We start from the raw sequence: 27,714 nt of genomic DNA, 5'->3' as shown, positions 1-27,714 counted from the left end.
AACGAGCGTCTGAACATTAATAATTACAAAATTTTAATTGATCCTGTGAGAATAATAATTTAAATGATTTAGAATGACCAAAGAAACAGCAACTTTATAGTCATGCAAATTGAATTTCACAAATTCATAATGTGATTTTGCACATGGGAATCCTCTTTCATCCTCTTCCAAATTTGTGTTTCCAAAAAGAAAACATGAAGTGGCATTGTCAGGTACTGAGTCGTGATGACATGACACTTTTAAATTTTAACTATCCCAGAGGTATTGAGCATGAAAAGAGTTGTCGTTTGCTGTCATACGGAAGATGAATTGAAGACAAGTATTAATATTTGATGTGGAGTCATGAAGTGATTAAATGACATATGATTGTTTTGTTCCTTCTCAATCAAATTCGATTTCGATGTATACCTGTTAACAGAGTTGTCACCTATCGATTTGCTTCCAAAGGCAAAAATCTATCACAGAAATTATTACCTAAAGAAAGGCAAACAAATTTGCCTTCTTAATGGCTTGCGTAGCCAAAGACATTACCTATACAAAGCCAAAGGCAATAGTTTTGGCCAGTTCCATTGCTAGGTATTACTTTTGGCTAGGTAAGCCTATAAAATGGCAAAATTTGTTTGCTTTTCTATATGTAATGCCTGGACAAAGCCAAAAGCTAACATAATACAGCTTGGCACCTATCTGACAACTCTGCCTTTTTAAATTCCGTAAAAAACTATATATGACTTCCAAATCTTTAAATACCTAATTTTATCAAGTATAACTTAAATTAAAAATTCTTAAATTTCTTTCTAATTTTAGAACTCAATTCGTCACAATCTATCCCTCAACTTCTTCTTCACAAAAGTCGCACGCGATAAAAATGAAAAAGGTAAAGGCGGATATTGGGAATTGGCAGTTGATGTTCACAAAACAGCACGAAAGCGCATCCGACATCGCCGGAAGAAAAATGGCGATATGCAATTCCAGTCATCAACCACAAATACAAATTCATTTAGCCGTAATGGACGTTCGTTGAGATCAAGAATAAATTCAAGGAAGGAATCATCGCCATTCAACGAAATGTCAGTAAAGTCTGTAGGCAGTAGCAATGTTTCGGATTTCATAAGCAGTCCTTCGAATATTAATGAAGATTCAAATCCGTCAATGGAGGAGCAGAACGTGACTGAAATAGAGATTGTTGAAGAGCAACAGAACATTAACAATATCATTGATGATAATCAGAACGCAATCATTATTCCAAATCCGACACTTTATGATAGTCCAAATGTCATTGTTGAGGCAATTCCAACCTATCAATTTAATCAATTTAATCATATTGAGAATTTTGATGAAAACGAATTGAACCAATTAATTTGCATGAACGATCAAGAGCTGATTGATGATTTTCTCAATTTCAACAGTGGCAATGAGGAATTTTTGTAAAAAAAGAATCCAGAGATTTAATCGCATCTGTTACTCACACATTTCAAAATTCACTTTTTATCTCTCCCTCATTCCCGAATTTTTCTATTCGGACAATTTAAGGATGAAAAAACTTTTTCTGCTCTCGAGGATGTCCTTATGTGAGTCAATCCGGACATTTTAATTAAAATCTTGCAGAGAATCCATTTGAATGGAAAAGATTCACTTTGTGACAATTTGATAATTAAAAAAATTCGCATGAGAAAATTTATTTTTGTTCCTTTTTTCTTGGAAAATGGAAAATTCAAATTAAAGACATGGAAAAACTTTTATGACAATTTGAATCTTACGCTAAGGAAGAACTTTTTTCTTTTTGGATATTCGAGATTTTATTCGAAAATAATAATTGAAATTGATTTGGGTTTAATAATGGAAAATTGAAAATTAAAGAAAATTGAGAGTAACATTTTGGATACTTAAATGGAATCATTTATGAAACGTGCATTCTTAATATTGAAATAAGGCAATCAAATTAGATAGAGCAGATCAGCACAATATTGTTTCTGGAATTTATGTGATGGAAATTTTTTGCAGCATGTTGTGCAATATTTAATGAAAAAAGAAAATTCCAGAAAATGAGAAGCAATATTAATTTCATACTTTATGTTCTACCTTTGAATGGAAGTAGGTCAGAAGGGTGTCTAGGGGACTTTTGGGAATCTTTTCACCTCCTTCTTTCCTTTAGATCAGTGATGGGCAATATGTGTGCCGCGGCATATCAGTGTATCCCAAATTTTTTGGAAATGCCATAAACCCATGTCGTGTGTGAAGCTTAACACCGAGGTTTACCTCGAAAAATTTAAGGTTGTCCACCACTGATCAAGATTTTTAGAGTCAAAAATCCCAAATCCCAACAGTTGGCGTGTCATAGCAAATAATTGTGGTTGATCCTTGTTAAAAATTTTCTTCAAGGACACATTCAGCGGTTGAGAGTTTGGGAGTCAACCCCCACCCTTCTTCTTTTTGGAAGCAATTCTTCAATTGAAAAATGTTCGAGAAAAATCCCAAAACCCCTAAAATTTTGGAATCTATACTTCAAATCCTCTTCCCTTCCCTATCCTAAATGAATTTCGGGTGACGCTCCTGCTCCAGTCCCTGCCCTTAAAACAAATGAAAATCTACAGAAACTAAAGCATTTTTACAAAGTTCATTTCTAGTAACTTCAACATCTCCAGCAACATTAAAACACTCTTACACTGGATATTTTGTTGGTTCTTATGAAAATTGCTAACAGTTTGAAACAAAAAAACCCGTTCTCAGTAAGTTCAACAAATTCAGCAATCTTTATTCAAATACTTTTATCCTGAATATTTTGTTGTTTCCTATTTAAATTTTGTACAAAATATACTTATTATGCTACATAAAATAACATTTTGTGGACCCCTTAATTTTATCAATTTTATTATTAATCTATTCTGAAGGTCATTCTTCCCTTTTAAACACTTCACGGGAACGTAACAATTGAAGACGATTTCCCTCCTACCACTTAAATTCTGGCATTTCTTCTCCCTTCATAGACATCATATATTTTAATAGACATCACTAAGAACAACTTCCTCTAGTGCCATTGATATTCTTACTTTTTGTATCGACATTGTTGTTTGTCACAAAAGGCTTACCACGCAGATTTTAATCCGCGAAAATTCACGATGAAAAGAAAAATTCTTGCTGAAATACTTTTTTCTGAATATTCCAAAAATATATCACAATCATGACAAAAACATGCCCCATCTACTAAAATTCAAAAGATTTTGCTTGTCTGCTCAGAAATTTTCTGTAAAAATAAATATAAATTGAGGAGCATAAAATCAAAAAATAACTAGTATGTATTAAAATTTAAGGAAATATATAATATTAGATAATGCAAAGGCTCAAGTATAAAGAATAGGCTCAAATGAACGAAGAAAAGTTGAATTGTAAATGAAAGAAAGTTTAATATGAATTATACATAGAAAAATTAGGAAATTTTTCGTTTGAATGTTAGAAAAAAAAATATTTTGTAACTTTATCATCTAGTCCATATTTATTAAATATTAACTTGTACCATTTATGAATTTTCAACGATATTTAATAATAATGAAGAAAATAATTGCACAATGAATAAAAAAAAATTGAAATAGAGATTGACATGGGACTATTGCCTTAATAGAACTAAATTATTCATACACAGAAAAAGATATGAGAGTATTTTTATTATTATTATATGGAATAAGGACACAATATTGTGAATTTCAAAGAAAATGTAAATTAAATCACAATTCTTGTGACACTGTCTGGACTTGAAAGGAATCAGGGGCGTAACCAGACATTTTTTGAGGAAGGAGAAGAGCTGCATTTGAGATTTTTTTTGAAAAAATACTAGAAAATTGTATAATTTTACCCAAAAATTCTGGTTTTTCTGGATATGCCCCTGAAAATTTGAGATCTTTCAATGATCGTTCACTTATCCGGAAAGCATAGATCATAGAAAATACTGGAATTCAAGACCTACAAGGTCCAATGTGACCCTTTTTCAAAGTTAGGTTCGATCAGAGCTCAAGTCGACTCAAGTTTTGTATAGAATTGTCGACCCAAGTCTATTTGACTCCACACAAAATTCGAGTCGACTTCCAGCTCTGAATTAGATTAAATTCGCTGTAAAGTAGAAGTCAAATCAACATGAGGCCGGATTGTTGTCCCCCATCTACAGCTTGTTCCTTCTGGGTAATCCGTTCGTATGTATTTAACAGTATTTAAATGGATGTGTGTCTCCAAATTGTGAAATATGATGTTTGTAGGAAAAAAGGGTTGTTGTGTCAAGATTTTGATCATTTCGGAACATAATAAGTGAACGACCACTTCAAAAAGATCAGAAATTTAGGAAAATACAGCATCAGTCCATCTTAATTTTGAATAACAGAATTAACTTCTCTTTTAATAAATTCCAAGCAGCATAGAAATTAAATTAAAGAAAATCCGAATAACACAAGTCAGTTAATCGATCCAAATCATATCTGGCAACAATGGCACTCATGGCGACCTGTGGGCGGATTTTTGAACAATTAACTGATTTACGATATTTGGGATACCCATAAAATTCTGTGCTGCTCGGGACTAATATCAAATCTCAACAAACAACACCATACTGTGTCTTTACAAAACAAATATTTGCAATATACATAAATTTTACACTTCAATTAACCGAATGAAGCTCAAAGAAAATCCAGTCATAAAAACAAATCGTTAATACTGAACTATACTAGTCATTGTCTCAAAGTATTTTTGTGGATATACATACATATAAAAAAAATTATATCTTATAGCTCAATTTCTCTCTTTCTTATATAGTTTGCAATTGTTGTAATGAATTGAATCTAAAGTGCACAATAAAAGATAAAAAGTCATATGAAATACGAAAAAAAGATTAAGAAATTGGAAATAATTCAATTAACCCAATTTTCAGATCCAAAATCTCAATTCCTTACAGCACACATGAAGTTATACACCAATACATCCACATCTAGTCCATATCCACGCTGAGAACCATTCAAATGTGCCGGAAAAATATGTAAACAACTATTAAGCACATGGTTAGTAAACAAGCTGTGAAATGCATGTGAGTTTGTATTGCAAATGTAACAAAAAAGTGTGGGCATGCGTCAAAAGGCAAAGCAGCATGCTTTCAACTATAGCATTTGATATCAAAAATGTAAACACTATTGGCAAAGTCAATGAATGTTGTCACGACATAAAAAAGTCAAGAAGACTGAAAATGTGAAAGCTTTCATAAGTGTCCACATGTGTCGAATGCTACCATCGGAAAAGCGTTGCTAGGAAGCGGAAGGAAAAATCACATGTTTGGGGGGAGAAGAAAACATAAAGTGCAAAAGAGGCAAATGACATAACAACAAAAAAAAAAACTTTCTTTTTTCTCCTCTAGGAAATGCTCAGTGCTCGTTTGAACGCCGTTCGAGAAGGTTGAGTGGGTAGACGTGTTTTTTTTTGAGGCTTTATGTGTGTGTAGCTCATTAAAAAAGTATTTTTCAATTTGTATGACAAGTGGTGTAAGAAAGAGGAGGAACAGTTGACATTTCAAAAATCAATGGATTACGTTTGAGGTTTCCTTCCATTTTTCCATACATACAATAACTCATCGGGCTTGCGGTATGCCAAAATAGAAAAATAATGTTATGTGCTGTAAAGATCTATAGATGAAAAAAAAAATAAAAAGATTAAAATGTGATTAAAAAATCGTTGAGTTGAAATTGAATTTACATAAAGCAATAAGAGATAACGACAGAGACACAGAGACTTTTAACATTTAACCAGAGGCATAGATTGTGTATAAAGACGGGAAAAAGTTTGTTTCTGTGTATTTTTAAATTAACAAGGAACAAAAATAACAACAGTAAACGAGTGAGTGAGTGAGCATTAGGACGAGATATTCAGTTACAAAAATAACATTGCGTAATACGATTTCTGTGCTTCAAACATTGGTATTTTGGTGGACCTGAGGATATTTTCACACATTTTGTTATATGCGAGTTCTGGTGCTCATAAATATTTTCAAAATTGTTTTTAAGCATCGCTTTGAAGTTTGCTAAACTTTTTAAATTTATTGTAATCTACATGGCATGTCTTACAAAACTTGTTATGCTCTTAGGGATACTCGATAAACGACAAATCATAATTCTCATAATTGTTTATTGTCATCAATTTATTGTAATGGACAGAAAAGTCAAAATGTTAATAGAGTGGCGACTTCTCTAACTGTATCAACTTTTACAACTTATTCTAATAACACAAAAGTTTCAAGGTTGTCTGTCTTTGTAGTAAATTCTACCAAAGAGGTATCTTAAAGTTTTGCTACAACATTTGTATGTCATTTGACTTTTTCAAAGTTTTTTTTCTTTTTTATGCCACTCAATCTGAAATGAAGATTGAATAGAAATTTATTCATCATTGCCTCTCTTATTTATATCCTTGAATATATGTGTTACTCAGGCGGAAGTGAACAAGGACTTCCTCAATCAATAAATGTTGAAATATTGTTTACACGACGACCGAGTGTACAACATAATTAGAGCCAAGTAGGGTTGACTTAAAACTTTGTTGGCGCATTGTACGGATCAGGGATAACTTCTAGGGCTGCAAATTTAAAACATAGGTAATGCAGGTCTGCATTTTTGACTATAAACTTTAGTCGGGACATTATAAGGTTTGGAAAACAATGCAGGACTGCACATTTAGAAGATAGAAAATCTATGTCTGCAAATCTTGGCCTAAACTTAGAATCAAGCTCTAACAGACAATGAGCATACTCACCTAAATTAGCGTACCTATAAGTAAACTTAATCAATATAATTCAGTATGCTCAATTTTCTGAGCATGATCCTCGTTTATTCGGCATGTGACATTTGATTGGCAGCCATTTGGTAGCCAATTGACAGCATTAAAATAACCATGGCTAGTGAAGACTGAACAAGCCAGCAAGACACTTGGTCCTAATATAAAACTGTCATTTTTGCATATGATCACCAATAGTTTTGTTTCCAATATGACATTTTGAGACGATTTTGATAATATTTAAGCAGTGGTTCTCAATGTTTTTAACAGAAAACACATTACGTATTCTTAAATAATTCAAGACACCCTAATATTTTCAAGACACACTAATATTTTTGTCTAAGTAATGGTAATATTTTTTGGAACAAAACCAGGTAATTCCCTAACTGCAAAGAAGTCGCTTTCAATATTTTAGTGGTGATTCTGTGTCATGAAAGTGTGATCTTTGCTTGATAGGGCTTAATTTTGAAATTTTATATGCCAGTCTCGAAAGAACAAAAAATCGTTAGAACAAGTCATGAACTAGACTTTAACTTGACGTTAACTAGTTACAACGTATTTTTGTCCACTCGGGAGTGTGTCGCTAATTATTTTTTGACACATCTGAGATCGTTTTACCACCCAATAGTGTGTCACCAAACATAATTCAAGCAGAAATGTATTGAATATGTAGACTAACGAGTTCTTGCCTAATTTTAATTGAGTAATTTCTTAGATTTGTAAAGGTTTTCTGTTACAAACATGTAAAAATACTGCTCAAATGTCCAGTTCTGGATTTGACATGGAGTTTGTTCCTTTAAGATTAACATGTTTGATACCAGAAACCCATCTCAGCCAGAAGCTTTATTTATCCCTAAAGAAGAAAAGGCAAATTCCTGATTATATGCTCCTTGAAGATGACAATTACAGCATAAATTAATTCAGGAATATTTTGTCCATAGACACCTTTAATCTCGTCCATGAAAGTTTTTAAAAGCTTTTAGATAATACTGCATCTCAAGTCCCCCAAAATATCTTTCCAAGTACAGAAAACTTCACATTATTTTCAATTTATATCAATGCTATTTTTACCCGCGTCTATATGTATAGAATATGAAAAAGGAGGGAAATCAATAAACCCACGTACAAACAACAAAGAGATGAACAATATTTCCCACTCAATGTATGCTGTGGTGCTATATTTGCGAATACATATAATCTAAATATTATGTGTGGAGAAAAGGAAATAAATGTAAAGTGAGGCAGGCAATGAATGAAATGGCAAAATGTCGAAAGATTGAATAAATAAAAATTTATGCTCATAGTTCATCGTTATGATGCTTTCGTTTTTGTTTCTACGCTATCAGCAGTGCTTGTAAAGAAGAAAAGAAAGAGTCGCAAAGGCACAGAAAACGAGAAAAAATATTATCGTCTTCCTTCTTACTTACATTTCGCATCACCAAAAATATTCATGCAATCTCGTGTTCCTCCTATTGCTGTCTCTCTTAAATAAAAGTCTTCAGAACATCTTAATCATTGTTGTGCCCATAAATAAGGGCTATAAAATATATTTTTTTGATAGTCAAAAATAAATCTCAGATATTCAGAAGAGATAAGCGGAAGGAAGAAGAAGGAACACACAAAAAAATAGCAAATTTCGCGAAACAATCGACTCAGTAGTTTGTATCCATTGACTATCAAAGACTATTGCCGCTGCTGATGCTTGGCTGTTGATAATATTATCTGACGACAGTTATTTCTGGTATTGCTGAAAAGCAATATATCTAATCGATAAGGATCCAGAATAAAATAAAAAGACTCTTGCTTGCTTGTCTTGCTCGTGTATCAAATAGTGCGAGAGAAAATTGTGTAAATAATAAAAAAAGACAGTCAGTTCTGAATAGAAAGAATAACAAAAAATTATTTATAAATGAAATCTATCGTTGCTGCTTGGTTCCTTCTCTGTTTTGACTATTTGGGAATTTTCGCACATCCGGAATATTACAAAATTGGTAAGATTTACTTTCTGTTCACTTCCTTTTATTTTTTCCGCTATTCTGATTGCAACTGACTCACAGTCTATATTACTTACTGTGGGAATATTCTCAGATGACACAATTTTCTTTTCCTTTTAACTTTTAAAACTTTTTTTTTCGTTTTTCATTGAGATTATGAGATTTTTTTGCGTTCGTGTGGAATATAATAGGGGTCTACGGTTTGAATAATTGGGTTATCATAAGACAAAGCAGAGTTGTTCACCATTCGAGGTGAACTGACATCAAAGGACAATTTGGAGGACTTTAAGTTCCAACCCTACTTTGGACAAAATTCTTTAATTTTCTATGGAGATTTGGATCAAAAATCCGAACTATACTACCTCCAACACCCACCCCCTGCTGACCTTCCCATTGCGGTTCATGCAAAATATTTCAGCGTACATCTTTAACCATTTTGTAGATGGCAAATTAGCACGAAGACGATCAAATAATTCTTAAAAGAAGGCTGTTGATAGAGACATCATAGGACTTGGTATTGGCAAATGGCATTCAGAGAAAGAAGCAAGATTTAGACGACATCTGAGAGAGTCCATGTCTCATTGATCTCTCAGATAAAAAACCTCTAAGTTCTACACGTCAGAAGGCAATTTATAAGCATCACCTTTCAGATGTCAATCAAATACATTGATCTAATCCTTCAAAAACAAATTTATTCAAACCGAAGACCCCCGAAAATTATTTCAACCCATGAGTGAAATTCTTCCTCAAATCCTTTGACAATTTTTTTTTCTCTTTCTTTTGTCATCAAGATATTATGTAAGTACGCTAGACCGAGAATATTTTTTTTTTTGACTACGTCTGTAGCTTATTTCCTCAATTTTCTTGTTAGTCTACGTTTGAATGTCATGTGAGACATTTTGCAGCATTTTAAATATTCATTATTTGATTCCAATTTTTTTTTTTTCTTTCTCTTGTTTATTCAAATATTGCTCGATGAATATCAAATGTGATTTGATTCTAGTGCTTTTAAAAATTCATTCGGGAAACATGAGCTTTGCTTGTTTGATCAAAAATAGATTCTTTTATTCAGACATCTGTTTTGTATGTCGCGAAAAAATGATGTCGAATTGTTAAATATAGATAGACGAAATTCTATCATTGTGATGAATATAAAATGATAAATTTAGGTACAATTTATGAAAGTAGGTGGAAAGTGATTTATAGCAGCAATGGATCAGCTACCTACGTATTTGGTGCAACAGCATGCTATTTGAAGATGATCTTCAATGATGGAAACATAGCTAAAGATTCTAATTTTATGTGCAATCTTAACAATTTGTAGCTTTCCTTAAAAATCTGAGATTTATTTTTAAATACTCCGATTGGCACACAATGCTGTCATTACGGCGACGAAGTGATAAAAAACTTAAAATAAAGTGACAAATTTTATTGTTTTCGTCAAGTTCCTGTCAATTGGTTCTTAGTATACTGGCGCCATGTCTTCGTGATAGCAGCATTACAGTGTATGCCGATCGTGTCCACCCGAATAGCACAAGTCAGTTAATTAATCCAAAATCTGTCACCAGGTTGACTTTACTCTGTCATGGAGCCAGATGTAAACAGAATAGATTTAAACTGAACCAGACACCAAGTCAATGTCCTCCCGATCTGGAGCCAGATGTTTGATCGATTAACCTATATGTGCTTTTCAAATTGTTGTCGGAATCAGTTATTTGCTGATTCATATATCTATAAGTCTGCCGTTTTGTAATTTATTATAGTTTAAACGGAACTGTTTAAATCAGTGGTGGACAAACTTTTATTTTTCACGACACATCTTGGTGGTAATCCTCGACCGAAACCACAGACGGCATAAAAAAACCTTTAGCTATTCAGATCATTAAGTTCCAGTGGTTCATGGTGTTTCCAAAATTTTTTGGCAGCACGTAAGTGTGCCGTGGTGCACAACTTGCTCACCACTGATATAAATCAATTGCACAGCTCACTGTCCCTAAAATGCATCAAAACCATCAACATTGTTAGAAGGCTTTAAAATCTCCAAACATCACAAACAAGAGAAATAAAAGATGAAGTTTATATGACATCTCTTAGGTAACTTCCTCTAACAACGCAAAGCATCATGTCCCATATGTCTTATGAGATTTTAAAAAAAATTTAAGATAATAATTTCTAAAGAATGAAAAGAAAAATGTTCACCGAACTTGTGCCGCAAGGGAGTTTTCCATTCTTTTGTTCCATTTCCTTTCTATTCCCTCCGTCTTCTTACCGCCATTCGATTTCTTTTCTGCTCCATTTGTTCAAAAGGATGATGATTTGACTCACTTAACCATATACATATGTTATCCATTTTTCATTTTTATTTTTCTCTTTTTAAATCAATTTTTTCAAGGGGCAATTTTTCGTGAGGACCAACGAGACAGCTTTTATGACTTGGCTTTCAAATTTGCTGTTCACAAAATAAACAAAGATCCTCGAATACTGCCAAAAAGTTTGCTAACATATGACATACAATATGTGGATAAAGACGATTCGTTTCATGCAAACAAACAAGGTTTGTACGATGATGATTTATGTCCCATTCATGGATGTACTGTCCTCCATATGTCTACTATGGCAAAAATAATTTTCACACAAAAAAGAAGAAGAATGAGCAGCAACAGCAGAAGAAAAAAAAAGTTTTATTTTTTTTTTCTGTGACTTTTTATACTCTTTTTTGTGCTTTGTGATGTTGCTCATGACAATCATCTGATATTTTCTTTTTATTATTCCCTCTTTCATGTCTTCATGTCTCTATTATATATATTTATTTTAACAATCATGTGTGCCACCGACACTCACACTGAATCTGTTTGAATAAATGAATGTAAAAAAGTTTGCTCACAAATCAAGAACGGATCAATTGCAATCATTTCATCGGACAAAAGTTTGTCCAATTATATTCAGTCGACTACTCGGGCATTAGGTAAATATTTATTATGTGACACTTTCAATTTCTACGCTGATGAGTTCAGTGCCAAGCAGTGTTGTGATTGTTGAAGGATTTATTCTAGTCTGGGTCAGATGAAATGTAAGTTGATACAGAGAAAGATCATAATAATAAGGTTCAAGGATTAATAAGGATTAACTGTGATAATTCTTAATTTGTTGAGTAGATTTTGCTTCGAAGAATAACATTTTTTTTTCTCAATAACGGTCATTAAAAATTTGAAATTAATTTCGTTAAGTTTATCGAAAAATGAAGCCAACTTCAAGTTGGTCGAAGAAATTAATTTTGCCAATTTAGTAAAACAAAAGCATTTTAAGTCATTTAAGTGATTAATCAAAGTCGGAAAAACACTAAGAAACTAATATTAAGGCACAAAGGATCTTAACAAAGATGAAAAGAGTAATTACAAGCTAAGAAGATTGATAAACGAGGAAAATCAAATTAAATTGAAATTTCAAAAGAAAATTTAGCATTACAGAAGCAAAGGATTGTCATTGGAAGAAAAGCTATCAAAGTGCGTTAATCCTTTCAGACCAAGAAACATATGTCCAATTCTGACCTAGGAGCTATAATCATCAACACTGCATTGAAAAGCACAACATATTTCAAACACATTATCTCAATATTTCTTATCGTAGATTTTCTCTATGACTCAGTGCTACTCTAAATCAGTTTAGCAATTGAAATAATGTAGAATCTGTATGCTCACATATGTGTATATATCTGTTGCTGATATTCATTTATCTTCATCTCGTTGTTTACTTCTTTTTTTCAATTTTTTTTTTACTGTGCACATCCACAATGTGGTGTTTTAGACATACCACATATTCTAACGCACCTTGAAGTTGAAGAGAAACTTGAAACATCAATCAACGTTTATCCATCACAAAAGGTCCTTAATTCTGCGTTTTTTGACATAATGAAATTTCTCAATTGGACGAAATGTGCTATAATTTATGATCAGAATAATGGTAAGTTGATGGATTTATTCACTTTCATGTTACGTCTCTATTGACTACAAATTGAATACAATTAGCGAATGAAAGTTATTAATTTTCTTATATTATAAGATGAGACTCTATCTGACATATTTCAAACATCATCTTCCATAAATTCATTCATTTATTCTTTACTTCTTTGTTCGCTTACTTGACTTTTCATTCCATTCTCTTCTTTATCTCTCTACACTGATTTTTTTTTCATTGTTTTCTTTATATTTTACTTTTGTTCAGGTTTAATACAACTGCGTGACCTCCTGAGTCTTTCACTTGATATAGATATTCTTATAAAAGCTGTCGACAGTGCTTCTTATCACGCAATCTTACAAGAGCTAAAAGATAAAGAAATTTACAATATGATTGTGGACATTCACAAAACCGACAGTATGGCTGACTTTTTGAAAGCTGTAAGTGATTTTCATCTTTCCTTTTTTTCTCATTTCTCTTCATGCCATTTTGATCAAGTCTTGATGCTTAATCTCTCTCCGATGGAATAAAGTAAGAAATTATGGATGCAAAAAAAGTATATAGGAGATGGGGGGAGTGGGTAACATGAGTGAGATTGCACGATTTGTGATAAATAGAAGGCACGAATGAGAACAGAAACAAAAAAAAAATTAATCACTTAAGTAGTCTAACTTCTTGCCAATTGTTTACATGCTTATAAAATAATATAGAGCCTGCATCACCAAATGAATGACTTCAAGTATCACTACTTGTTTACATCACTTGATTTGGAGACATTCGAGATGGAAGATTTTCGCTATAATTTCGTTAACATAACAGCGTTCCGTCTCATTGACACTAGTGATATTTTTCTTAAAGAGACATTAAAGGAAATGCAGCAATTTGGAAGACAACAAAACATCAGAGTAAAGAAAAACTTGGCATTTGAGGTAAGAAAGATACATTTCTCATTTCACTTAACTTGATTGTGTTTAGTTGTGCTGCTTGAACAGAACAAATGCGAATGAACGAATGAGATATAAGAGGGTATGTAAATTTTTTGTTCAGCATAAAGGGCTCGCGATGAACTTTAAATATGTATCATGTTATGCAATCTCTCTTTTTTTTATTCAACATCTTAGTAAGTCACTTTCTCAATGTCTCATACTACTTAAAACATAATTCTCAACCAATTTGTGAGCAAGCACTTGTGCTACTCGTAGATTTTATATCTCCTTTTTTAAGGGTTTTATGACAGTTTAGTGCTGTGTCGGTCTGTCTAATAAATTTATGATATTTGAAATTTTGACAGTATGTATCTAACTAATCTTGATTTAATAGGAATCCTTAAAGTCATAAAGTTCTCATAACTACCAATTACTTCTTTCTACATCCTGAATTATTGAGTGTATCATCCAATTATTAAACAGATATCTGGAAGAGTCATAAATCTTCCAACTTATAAAGATTATAATCAATATAAAGACATAACTGAATCTTTTGTACGAGTAAGTCTTCAACCCCAACTTTCTCACCAATTTTCTGTATCGTCTATAATTTATGGCTCATCTCGAATTTCATTTGCCTACATTCTACCTTAGTTTTGAATCGAAACAACTTAATCGATTCACAACAATTTGTAACATGAGACAATAAGCTACGGAACTGTACAAGTATTCACTTTAAAGGATGCTCATAGTAAGGCTGTCTATAAAAGGCTTTTCAACTTGAAAAGAGCACAGCCTGAAATATGCCATTGACTATTCTGATCTTATCAACAATATGACCTTGGATTAACAAGGAACGATAGAAACAATCCCTTGGATAGATGCGCTTAAAACAGTTAAAAGTTCCAGCATTAAAATAATATTTTTTTTAAAACTATAGAATGAAGAAGACACAAAAATGAATGAATGAGCAGCAAAGAATGAAAAATGGAATGAAAGTGCTTTCGCAATAATTGATGCAATTTATATTACTTGTGTATCTATCTCAATGAACAGCAGCAGCAGCAACTACAAAAAAATTATATTTTTTTTCTTTTCTCCTACATCTCACTGTATATACTCTATTCATTTTTATTTTTTTGGATTGTTATTATTCAGACAAAGGTCTCGTTAATTTATGATGCTGTATTCGTGTTTGCAATTGGCTTACAAACACTCCAACATTCATCTAAGATTGCTTTATCAAACGTCAATGTCAGTTGCAAGGATGAAAAGGCACTACATCTCGGTTCTAGCCTCATTAATTTTATTAATACGGTTTGTATTTTATTGCTTTATTACTAACCCACATCTGCTCATACTCCCTCTTTTTTTCGTATTTTTTGCCACCATGCAAATCTTTAGTCAAGAATATTTAGTTATGGCTTTTATGTCAAGGCAATGAAGCTGGGTTCTTTTTGTTAGAAGATGATGAGAATTTATTAGAATTAATATTAGAAAAGGCTGAAGAAGCAGAGATTATTAGATTAGGATTATTGATTAGCTGGTTGGGTGGTTGGTTGAGGTACGAGATCTTAGCAACCAGACATCGTAGAGAGGTCAGATTTGAAGCGTCAGCTCTGTGCCATCGAGTTATTAGCTTATTGATTAGTTTGGTAGCTTAAAATCGTTTCTAAGTGCTTTAATTAATGATTTTAAAGCTTTATATGGAAAAACACGTGGAAATTGTTTTGTGAAAATTTGAATTTTTTCTGGCCGTTAAATTATAATTTCATTTGATTGATCAATAATGAATCATACCCTAACAGGCAAAAGGGAGGCTCTCAAAAGCAGAGTAAAGTTGAGGTAAGCAAGCTCTCGAAAACATGCTCTTTGCCTCTTATGGATATATGTTCACTGGATCTGAAGAAGCTATTGAAACGGATATAACTTGACCAAAACTCACACCAAGCTACTTCCTTTTAGTAATAAAAAAAGTCAAAATACATTAAAAATTCGACCAAAACAAATCAATATGGATGAAAAATGAATCAAAAATGACAACTGTTCCTGTAATAAATGACCAGACGAGCTCAGTCGCCTTGATTATTTTATGATTCCTCCTTTTATTCCGCTATATATGACGAGTATAAATTTATATTGTAGTGAAATCCTCACTAACTTTAGATAATATGAATAGCTATTCAAATTAATCATATAAAAGAAAGAAAATGAACAGAAGATGAAAAAAGGACATGCATCATCAATTCCCTTCTTCTTATTTCCATTCTTGCTCTTTTTTTTATTACTTCTCTCAATTTTCCCATGTCATTGTACTTATTTATTTATTTTCTTTCTCTGTTAATGCTATTTGCCGTTTGGAACTGAAATACATACACACACAAATATTTATGATGAAAGGACAGGTCGAATTTAAGGGAATTTCAGGACAAATCGAATTTAAAGAAGGACAAAGGAATACTTTTAAGTTAGATGTTATGAAATTAAAGCAAAATTTTTTTGTAAAATGCGGAGAATGGAGTCAGTCAACTGGATTAAATATCACAGACTATGAAGTTTTATTCGAAGGAAATCAAATGAATACCACATTGGTCGTTGTGACAATATTGCAAGTGCCATACGTTATGCTTCACGATTCCAAAAATGTCACTGGAAATGCTCGTTTTTATGGATTTTGCGTTGATTTATTGGAAAAAATAAGCAAACAAATCGGATTTAATTATATTTTGGATCTTGTTCACGACAGAAAGGTAAAAATAAAAACTTTTTTTCCCATAGGGGCTGTTTGCTTGTTACGTAACGCTCTTAAGGGGTCTTCTAGGAGGGAGGTGGCTGGTTCGAGATTTTTTAACGCCTCAAACAATGAAAATGCTATTGCTGATATAGATGGATCCTCAGAATCTGGTGGACTGCTGATCCGGTTGATTAGCCATCAAACCAAGTATTGCTACAAAGAGCTAGTCAGGAAGACATTAATCAGGAAGTACTCAAGCGAAAGTATGGCTGAATAGGTCACACACTTCGGAAACGAAACACTTGATTAATTGTCGTAAGTGCGATGAAAGCACAAACTTGTTTCACTGCACTTGGTTGGAATCCACAAGGAAAGAGGCGCCCTGGTGTGCCAAAAGCAACATAGCGTAGAAGAGTAATGCGAGAATGTCAATTATATGTGAAAACACAGAATTTGTGCTGTAGCCAGCAATAGAGTCAGATGGAAGGCCTTCTGTAATAATCTAGGCTTCAAGTCGGTGCATTTATCCAGTAAGTAAACAGTTAAAATGGATGGGTAGGGGAAGGTCATGGAATCCCGAACTGGCCGAAGTTATCAAAAGATAGAGCTGTCTACAGACGTTCTCTAATCACGACAATGGGCCCTCATACGCCTCAGCAAAGGAAGTAAGTTCAACAGTAACAAGTGAACAGACCCATAGCTTTATTTTCTTGTTTCGTCCCACACTGTCTATTCATGTTCTTGTAAATAAAATGTTTTTATAAATCACAAGCAGCATAACATGCACATAGTGTGAGGGATGGAAAGAAAATTTATATTAAAATTATTACAATCTAATTTTCTTTATTGAAAAGTATGGCGCTAAGGATGCAAATGGAGAATGGAATGGTAAAGAACAAAAATTTAATTGTGTTCTCGAAAATCTGTAAAAAAATCTTTTCTCTTCTATTTTTTTATGCTGTATCTTCCTCTTTTTATTCGATGCTACAAATGAATATAAATTTTCTCATTATCATTTTTTTCGTTTGCTACTTTTGCTGTTTTTGCTGTTATTACCGGTCCTCTGATGTTGCTTATGGCGGTTGGCCTATATCTTTACAACATTAGGGATGGTTGGAGTACTTATGAAGCACGTAAGATTTTTTTTATTGCATTGCATTCATATTTATGTCGATTGAATTAAATGTTGGACGACCATCAATATTCTAAGGGAAAAATGTTTGGTTTGTTCCAAGTAATATAGCAATTGGTACAGGACAGTCGTAAATAGATTCAATTTTTTTTTTTGTGTGAGCAGTATGAAAGCCATGAGTAATGGTGTGCATTTTTGTGTAAACTTTTCGTCTTCTGAATCTATTAAATTTGAGACATGAGAATGTTTCTGTTTTGTGCTTCTAAGATATGACCCGAGTATCCATACAGCACAAAAATAAGTTCATTGAATGAATTTTTCTTGGAAATCAGCAAATGAATGATTTGAAATCATTCCGAAAAATAAATTTGGGCTGCTTGCTGATTTAATATTGGAATGGATAAATTAAGCCCTTAAGCTTATTATTCCTACACTTTTTGGTCAATGTTCTGTTATCCTGTTTTCCGGGAGTTTCTAAAATAAATCAGAAAATGTGGTTTCTGATTAAAAAGTTTAAAGAGTCGTCATAAATGACGTCTGTAAATAATGGATAGAATTTTTTGTTCCTCTATTTCTTTGTGAATGACCATGCTATATAATCCCCTCCCCTTCCCTACCGTAACGCTTTACACTAATATTATGAGCTCAGTCCTGTCTACCTCATATTGTAAGGCTTTCTTTGTGCAAGTTGATTTCCAAAATGGTCGGTTATAACCCTTATTCCTAGCCTGGGCTGCCACCCTACAGTCGAGGTGTTTTGGATAGTCTTATACTCTTATCCATTAAAGTAATCATTACTTGACATTAAGGACTCTCGATGCCGAGACTGAGACCGAGACCGAGACTTCCAGGGTAGTCGTAACCGAGACCGAGGATTTGTCGAAACCAAGACTTCGAGAATCTTACTTGATATTTGCTCAGCTTTGGATTTCGACTTTCCCATATCCCCAACCAAAATGGGAACTCCGTAATAGAATTGATCCTCCTCCAACCCCCTAAGTCAGTTGTAGGCAACACTGCTTACACTGCATACGGCTCATTGCATTTTCAAACATTTTTGACAGCCCACTTGTGCGCCACGACTCACAGATTGTCTACCACTGCCCAAAGCGTTACGTATTCCCCAAAAGTTCCCAAAATAACCTTCCCTTTAAAAATTTTCCCGATCAAATATTGATCCCTTAATGTGCGTACCAAAATGATTTCCCAAGAAAATTTTTATTTTCTCTTAAAGTATGGACATAAAATATTGATAATATAATTACGTAGGGACTGTAATCAATTAATGAGCTACATTTTCCTCATCATAAACTCATTATTTCAACGAGAAAAATATATCCTAGATATGAAAGATTATATCTCATCTGGCAAATATACGTTTTGATTTATTATTTACAGAAAGCTGATTTGGCTGTTGCTTCAATGACCATTAACTACGCCAGGTAATTCAAAACACTCATCAGTATTTACATTTAGAATCACACTTGTTTACTCTCCTTATTTATTATTTGTTGGCATCTTATTCATGAATTACGACTTTATCATTTTATCTCCTTGATACATTTACTCAACATTTAGATGTTATTAAGTAAATCAATTCCATTCACATTTTCTTATTGCTCCTTTTATTGCCTCTGATGATGATGTTATTTTATTTTATTTCATCTTTTTTTGCTCTCTCTTTCTATCCTTCGTACAGGGAAAGTGTTATCGATTTTTCCAAGCCCTTTATGAACTTGGGTATATCAATCTTATTTAAGGTTCGTAACATCTTTTACAGGTATTCAGGTATTCAAAGACGAGAAGTGATTTTAATAAAAATGCTTCTTCTTCTTCTTTATTTTCTATTTCCAAACCCCAAACACATATCTATAATGATTTTTCTTTCCCTTTGCTCTGCCTTCTTTCCATTTTCGTATATTCACAAATCTACATACTATAACGAATGTGAATGAAAATGTACAAAAACATTATATTAAATTACATAGATTCCTGAGACGCAAGAAACAAAGTTATTCAGCTTTTTGAACCCATTGGCAATGAACATTTGGTTTCTCGTCTTCTTTGCCTATTGTCTGGTAAGTTTGTAACCGAACAAAAATTTTAATTGTATTTTTACGATCTTGGTTATTTTTTTGGAAATAATTTTATATTAAGTGTGGTGAAAAATTTAATAAATTTTTAAAATTTACATGCTAAAATTCTTGTACTGTTACAAAATGGGAATTAATAAGCATGAAAAACAAAGTCAGCATCTCAGACTTTAATTAGCTCAGTTTTTATTCTCTTTTCTGGTTTGAATTATGTCACTTTTATAGTATTTTTTTGCATTACAGTGCAATTTATTACACTTGAAAGTAAAATAAGTCACACTTTGAATACAATAGCTTTATTACAAAGACTAAGGTGCTTAGTGTGCTTTTATACAATGGCTATGAATATTTTAGTTCCTCTCAAGAAGGTTTTTAACTTACATTTTATTATGTAACGAAAATCAAATGTTACTTACTTTTTAACTGCTCCTGAGCTCAGTTATAAAGAGTTACGTCATATGGGGTCGTTCATTGATTACGTTCATATTTTACACATTTTCAAACAAAAAGGTGAGGGGGCAGGATGTTCTAAGAATTCGATTTTGAGTAATGTAATGAGTGAACAGTCCCAAAGTGAACGACAAACTGATGAAAATTGGAATTGCTAGCTTTTGGGACTAAGTAAGGGAATTCAGCATTTTAGCCACAAAAGCTCAATAATCAATATTCATACGAAGGTCATAACAAGCGCAATGTCTTGTTATGAACCAGGCTGATTATTATGTAGTCCACTCTCAAATTTAACAGCTTCTATTAAGGTTTTTAATCCAGGATGTGAAAATCAACGAGATCAATTCCTGAATTCAGTAAAATTTCCTCCCAGGATTGAATACCCTAGCTGTGATTAATCGACCGCACGTCCATCGTGTTCATAGAATTTGTCTCGTCATCAAATGTCATGTTTATTGCTAGACTGGCGTACGGTTGACTAATTGCACCCCGCTCCACTCGTGACTCATCATGTTTCTTGTTGCACTTTTGTTCAAACAACTTGTAAAATTAATAATCACAAATTTTTTGAGTCCATTGAATATATTTCATTTCACACCAGTCTATATATATCCCCAAACATAATAAAGCCAACCTGTCTGCATGTGCACTTTTATGGCTTCTATTGTTTTCATTAAATACCGAGTTAAGTCTATACAAATTTATGGCATCATCTCACCAATAATATACAGATTAAACAGGATAAAATTCCTATTAATTATGTGGAAAAACAATAAAATATAATCAAAGATGACTAAATAAATTTTGTGGCGAGTAACCACAATTTTTGGTTGATGAATTTATAATCTGTTTATTATTTTTGCATCTGATAAAAGTATATTTTGGGTTTTATTGATGCAAATAATATTCATTTTTTGCTACATACATTAATTTTAATATAGCATGCAGGTATGAATGTCAATTGCTTACTGAAAGAGTATAACGTGTTCACTAGGGCACCTTTATGTAATCGTATTAATCGTAAGACGCGAAGTTGCCCTGACGACTCCATGACTACGATCTATAATTACGACGAAAATGCGGATTATGTTGCTTAGGTTATAATTTATATAACTTTTGATACATCATGTGCTTTTCGGGTAATTAAAGGGGGTGCACAAAAGCTCTTAGACACGACACTTCAGGTAGTACTAAAGGTTTGGAAAAAGCTAAATCAACAATAGTAACAATTATACTGCTTGAGCAGCATAATGCAGTCCAAAGGGTACCGGTAAGGGTATCACGTTGATGACAAGATTTGGAGGTGCAATCAAGATTACGAGAAAGTCAATTTTTGAGGTGACAGTTGAAATTTACCGCTCTGTTCTGTTCTGACTGTCAAAAAATAGAAATATTTTAAGTTAAAATTCTGTCAAACTTCCAATCAAGCTTTCGATAGCTCATTAGTAAGATCCTAATAACGTGAGTTCGATTCCCTCTCAGAACATGCTGCTTAGACAATCATAAGTATCATGGATGATGTAAAAGCAGTTCATAATGATTGTATTCAACTAGCATCTTAACTCAATTTTATTCTTCCAATCTGTTCCTTAAACGACCCAAAAGCACATAATAATATCACAAAAGTCAAAAATATCGTTCGTTATGAGTTAATTTACGAGAATAGCTATATTATTATCACAGCATGAATTTTTAATTAAATCACCTTTTATCATCATACAAAAGTTGAGGTTCAAAGGATTATCAGCTCTATATCAATTTTCACACTTACAACATCATATCCATGTGACATTTAATTTCGATTTTATGAGTTTAACATAATGTTACACATACGATATGATTGAATTAAAATCCCATTAGTACTCAGTGTAATTAAGTTTTTTTTTTAATGCTTACATTCCTCCTTTCTTCTCTTTTTTATTTTTTGTGTCTTCCATTAAGGTTTCATTAACGGTCTGGTTAGTTGCACGTTTCAGTGAATGGAGCATTGCCTCAAAGTGCAATTCCAATTCTGGTTTATATGAGAATAATTTTACCATTTCCAACAGGTACACAATTTTTTTTTATATATTCTTTAAAGGAACTTATTCATATCATATCTACAGGAAAATATTTTACCCATAAAATTCCTTTTTTTTCTGTTCATTATGAATTTTAATCTCTCATACACACACACTCCTTTCTATTTACCTATTCATACTTTATATAATATTGTTTCATTTTAATCTACATTGCTTGCTGTTTATGTATTTAATAACATAGCTTTTGGTTCGTAATTGGGACTTTAATGCAGCAGGGTTCAGATCTTAATCCAAAGGTGAGTATTCTAAAATTTATGATAGGGATTCATGCTATTTTTGTAGACTATGTACAATTTTATAACATAAAACTTTTCAATGGATACCTTAGTTAATGGAATGAGCTTAAAGTTTTCAATTCAATTGAATATTTTTCCTTCCTTTCCTTCTATTTTTTTTTTTCGTCTGTAACGAATGGTACGTACACATTGATTGGAAACTTTTTCTTTGGTTTTATTTCTTTTATCACACTAAAAAAAAGAGCTTGAATGAATGGAGAAAGTTCTGAACTTCTATGCTTTGTTTCCTTATGAATGGAAGTTGCACAAAATTTATAGAAACATTTTCAATTTTCAACTTCAAACTTTACATGTTTTTTTGATAATAAAAGGGTACTTTTGCTGTAATTCAAACTTGTAATCCAATGTTAAGCATTTCTTATGAATTTTAAGGTTGTTTGATGAGTTTGGGTACGATTTGAGTTGACAAAAGTCAGGTTTGGTCGCTTATCAATCCAAAATCCGTCGATTGACCTTTCCACAGGTTGTCGCCATCTTCCATCGATGGCCGATAGTTAACCAAAGTTTGCTAATATCAGAATAAGACCTGCAGGAGCCAAAGACGGAAGGTGACAACCTGAGGAGGGACCACCTGCGGAAACCGTGACTTGGTCGTGGCTATTTCTACTTGGATCTCAACTCTGAGAACTTGTCGCTCATTCCAAGATTTACTCACTTTAGAGCTACTTAAGCTATGCAGTGTGACATGTAAGTGTGTAGCCAAAATCTTCAGGTGGCGCGAAATTATGGCGACACGCCAAAAATTCTCCTGATGTGTGTCAAGGCTCAATGTGTCAGTTTCTGATTGTGCTATTTAAAAGGATCACGAACTTCATATCTTGTTTCACATAGGCTGATGCTGGCCATAAACGTCTTTCATTCCTAATAGACAATGAGCATACTCACCTAATTGAGATGAGTAACCTCAATCAATACAATTGAACATGCTCAATTTTGTGAGGATACACATTAAGGATTCCCGAAATCTCAGTCTCGAAAAACTATACCGAGAATAGGGGAGTCTTCCCAGGTAGTCTCTGCATCAGCATTAGGAACCCGTAATATACATGAGCATGCTCCTTATCTGCTCGACCATCCAACAAAAATTTGACCAAACCCAGATAAATTTCAATCTTTACACAACTAATCCTCTTAAGGGTGGAAGTAAATGATCTAATTTTCACAGCGTGGGAGTTGCTAGTAAATTAATCTTATCCTCTTTTTATGTCTGTGCTTTAGATAATATAATAAAAAGTAGCATGTATAAAAAAAAAGTTAAAAATGAGAATCAATTTGTAAGTGAAAATTGAAATTTTATAGGCAACATCAACACGAATAGTGGGTTGTTCATGGTGGTTTTTCAGCTTAATCATTATATCATCTTACACGGCAAATTTGGCAGCATTTTTGACTGTTGAACGAATGATAACACCAATTGAGAATGCTGAGGATTTAGCTGGACAAACGGAAATCAGCTACGGTACACTCGAGAGTGGGAGTACAATGACATTCTTTAGGGTAATTGGATTGTTGATGAAAAAAAATTATTGTGATTGGGTGGATGATGATGACACTTGAAATTTATTTGTGCTTTATTTCTGGCCATGCCAAAAAAAAATTTGAATAGAATAATAACAAAGTGTTCAACTTACCACCCGTCATAAAGAATGCTTATCTGCTGCTTAATTTTTTTTATTCATGTCTTTGTCATCTTTTCTTCTTATTTTCTTTTACATGCCTTAATTCCTCCTCCATCTCATTCGCATGCATAAATAAATAAATATAACAATATGCCACATATGTATCCAAACGCACGCATATATGCATATGTCTGCCTTCTTGAACGTACGACTGTAGGATTCCATGATAGAAACTTACAAGAAAATGTGGAGATTTATGGAAGTATATATCGAATTAAATCTTGTGTAATGCATTAATGTTCTTATAGCACAAAAACATCCAACATCGCTCTTTTTTCTATCTTTTTTTTATGCTTACTACAACTGACATTTCTTCGGATGCTGCTATTACGAAATGGATACAAAAAAAAAATTATACAAATATGTAGAATAAAAAGCCATCAGTTTTTGTACATACATATGAAGAAGGAATTAAGCGAGTGCTTGAGGGAAATTACGCATTTCTAATGGAAAGCACGATGCTCGACTTTGAGAGACAAAGGGATTGTAATTTAACACAAATTGGCGGTAAATATTAATAGATAATGTCTCACTTACACTTAGACTTTTTCCTCCTCATCATCTCTTCTTACGATGTTAAATTGACTATTACTTGTCGCCTGCCATGGGGACAAGGAAGAATAATATATTTATAATGTTGTGATACTTAAGGATTTACTTTTTCTTTTTTTTTCTCCTCCTTCTCTTTCTTCTTATGTCTATCTATTACATGATATGCATTGACAAACAGGATTACTTGACACAAAAGGTGATTTTCATATCTCTTTTTTTGCATCCATCCTCTCGGCTTCCTTTTTTGCGCGTATTTGTTGGGGATTGAGAGATTGACTTTATTTTGTCTGTTTCTTAGGCTGAATGGATTTGTTTTTTGGGATAAAATGCTGTTTCCGGTGTTGCAAATCAGCACACTTTGAATTGTCGTCGGTAGGCGGATAATGTCCATATTTAGAGCAAGGCTGTGTCCATTTGGTAGCTATAAGAGGTTGACAAGTGACTTCCAATGCAAAGTAGATGTCGATTGCTTCTATTAAGTCGATGAACTCAAGTTTTTTGAATATAAATCTATTTGGATTAGTCTGTAAACAATTTTTAATTTCAATACCTCAAGAATGCTACGATTTGAGTTGCGCTTCTTAATGTTAAGTAAAGATGTTTCTGCAAAGGACAAATTAGTTAATTAATTCAATTTTAAATAGCTTACTGAAATTATCGTGCACTTTTTCGCGAGAAATGAAAAATGTAAACACGGGGTTTGCAACTATGAAATTAGTTGCTAATAATATTTGAATTCCAAAAGTTCGTTAAATTTCAAAAATAAAATAGCCGGTATTATAATTCAATAAACGATCATCCTCAATCCTCAACAAAAAAGCGTCTAATCCCTTCAAAATCCCATCAAAGTGTTTCCAAAGACTTTCTCTTCCTTCCGTAACTTTTCCCATCGTCAACTTTACCGAAAATCCATCCTTTTGATTTCCCATTCAATTTCTTTCCTATCATTCATGTACTACAAGTGCTAATCAAAATTGAATTGTTTAGGTTATGGCATTGCTTTACCGAAAGGCTCAATTTGGAGAGATAAAATATCTTTAGCAATACTCGAGTTACAAGAAAAGGGGGAGATTCAAATGCTGTACGATAAATGGTGGAAGAAAACAGAAGAGACTTGTATAAAGGACGAGAAGCAGAAGGAAACGACAAAAGCAAATTCTTTGGTTTGTAATAATTTTCATTTTCATTTCACATTTCATGCCTCTTTCTCACTTGCTTGCCTCATATTTGAATGCTGCTTGTATATAGCAGCAAGCAATACAATCTTATATTTTTATTGTTATTAAAATAAAAAAGAGAGACAAAAAGCGAGGAGAGTGAGGAAGAAAAATTGTTGAAAGCGAATTCAAGCATTAAAATAATCTAATAATGATGCAATGAGATGAGGGGGAGGCAGGATAGACAAGAAAAATCTCTGCTGATGCTTGGATTTGCTTTAATGGTGCCGAAATTCTTGAAGCAAAAAATAAGTCTATATGTTCTTAAATGATGAGGAAATAGAGCGTTTTTGGTGAATTACCTCTGTGTATGTATCTTAAGTACGAACATCCGACAAAATGCGCACATTCCATTTACATGTCAAGAACGGCACGCAACAATACGAAATGAAAGGAAAAATCCTTCTTGCTGCCTATCATCCACTTCTTATCTCTATTTTTTCTGTGTATATTTTTATAAAATTTATATATTTAGGCACTGAACAACATTGGTGGTGTTTTCGTGGTATTACTATGCGGCTTAGCATTTGCTGTTCTCGTCGCCATCATCGAGTTTTGTTATAAATCAAGAAAGGAAAACTTTAATGATCCATTGAATTTATTACATTCAAAGAGCTCATTGTGTGCTGAATTAAGAGAGGAATTATGCTTTTCATTAAATTGTCGTAATGCAAACCATCAGCGGCAAGCATTTAAGCGACATAATGTATGTCATGAGTGTCAAGCATCGAAAAATTTATATTTACAGACTAAATCTCAGCAGACAAACATGATAAATGATGTTATCTAATGAAAATGTTAACAACATTTAGAAATTACAAAATAATAACAATAAAATACTCTTATATTATTAGATTAAACAGTTTCTGAAAGCTTCAATTGTAGTTAACAAAATCTAAGGAAAATGGGAAAGGGGGAAAACTACTTGGAAGAATGGAATTTACTGTCTGGATGATTTTATAGGAGTTTTAAATTGTCCGAATAGCACAAATCGGTCCCGAGTGGACAAAAATAGGCTACAACTAGTTGAGGGCAAGTCAATGTCTGGTTGATGACTAGTTCTAACATATATTCGTCCACTCGGGAGATTAATCGATCAGAAGTTGGTCCATAGCCAGCGTGACTCTGGCCGCGATATCAGATTAAATTTTAATTCAACCAGAGTTACGCCAGAGTCACAACGACGTGATGCTAGACTACGGATTGAATAACCAACTTGTGCTATTCGAGGTGATTTGCCAGAAAATTAGAAATACCTAGAAATGAATTAGAAAATTCTATTTTTGACATGAAAATCTGCCAAATTTTAATCCAAAGTTCAATGAATTTTTCAAAAAATTACCTGAAATTTTGACAAAATTTTACGATTGTACCCAAAAAAACGAGTTGTTTTGACTCCCGTCCTTGTCACAAATTTTTTATAATGTAAACATCAAAGCTCGAATTCGAATCTGATTTTGTATGGAAAAGTCGACTCAACTCGATTTAAAATTCGAGTCTACTTCGAACTCTGGCAAAGATTATCTTCCCGAATGGAACAGGCTGTAATTAGTCGACCTTATGTCTAGAAACTTGAAATCATGGCAAATTCCAGAAATATCAAGTTTCTTTCCTAGACATAAGGTCGACTAATCGTAGCCTGTTTCAATTGGGTTCATCTAAATTGTCAGATCCCCTCCTTCTAACGTAATAAGCGAACGATACCTAAGGCATACTATTTTTTCCTAGAATTTTAAAGAGGACAAATTTTTCGTAAAATAATACTGTGTATTGCTATGTAAACCAATTATAAAGGACTTAAATTAAACAAATAT

The 27,714-nt window shown here is 32.9% G+C and overlaps 1 protein-coding gene across 1 annotated transcript; it reads left to right on the top strand.

Annotated features, from left to right (window-relative positions):
- The first annotated feature begins 8,393 nt into the window (after positions 1-8,393).
- LOC139100731 (glutamate receptor ionotropic, kainate 2-like) lies at positions 8,394-27,314 on the top strand. The gene is made up of 21 exons (XM_070653437.1): positions 8,394-8,783; positions 11,179-11,340; positions 11,662-11,751; positions 12,591-12,746; positions 13,008-13,180; positions 13,451-13,669; positions 14,825-14,983; positions 16,072-16,416; positions 17,255-17,288; positions 17,508-17,533; positions 18,931-18,974; positions 19,232-19,292; positions 19,521-19,610; positions 22,017-22,123; positions 22,338-22,392; positions 23,752-23,949; positions 24,289-24,333; positions 24,500-24,638; positions 24,862-24,879; positions 25,671-25,846; positions 26,376-27,314. Exons 1-21 carry the CDS (start codon positions 8,702-8,704, stop codon positions 26,688-26,690), a joined length of 2,694 nt encoding a protein of 897 aa, XP_070509538.1. The 5' UTR covers positions 8,394-8,701; the 3' UTR covers positions 26,691-27,314.
- Positions 27,315-27,714: the final 400 nt, after the last annotated feature.

This window comes from Chironomus tepperi, unplaced genomic scaffold (assembly GCF_022539635.2).
Source record: "Chironomus tepperi strain 1889 unplaced genomic scaffold, CSIRO-AGI_Ctep_v1 contig_68, whole genome shotgun sequence".
Taxonomy (NCBI): domain Eukaryota; kingdom Metazoa; phylum Arthropoda; class Insecta; order Diptera; family Chironomidae; genus Chironomus; species Chironomus tepperi.
This window is presented reverse-complemented; position numbering and strand designations above follow the sequence as displayed.

Excerpts from the sequence above, each read along its gene's own strand:
- LOC139100731 (XM_070653437.1), top strand. The coding sequence starts at position 8,702 with ATGAAATCTATCGTTGCTGCTTGGTTCCTTCTCTGTTTTGACTATTTG. Across the intron at positions 11,341-11,661 it reads GTTTCATGCAAACAAACAAG|TTTGCTCACAAATCAAGAAC; the intron begins GTTTGTACGATG and ends AATGTAAAAAAG. Across the intron at positions 22,124-22,337 it reads AATTTTACCATTTCCAACAG|CTTTTGGTTCGTAATTGGGA; the intron begins GTACACAATTTT and ends TTAATAACATAG.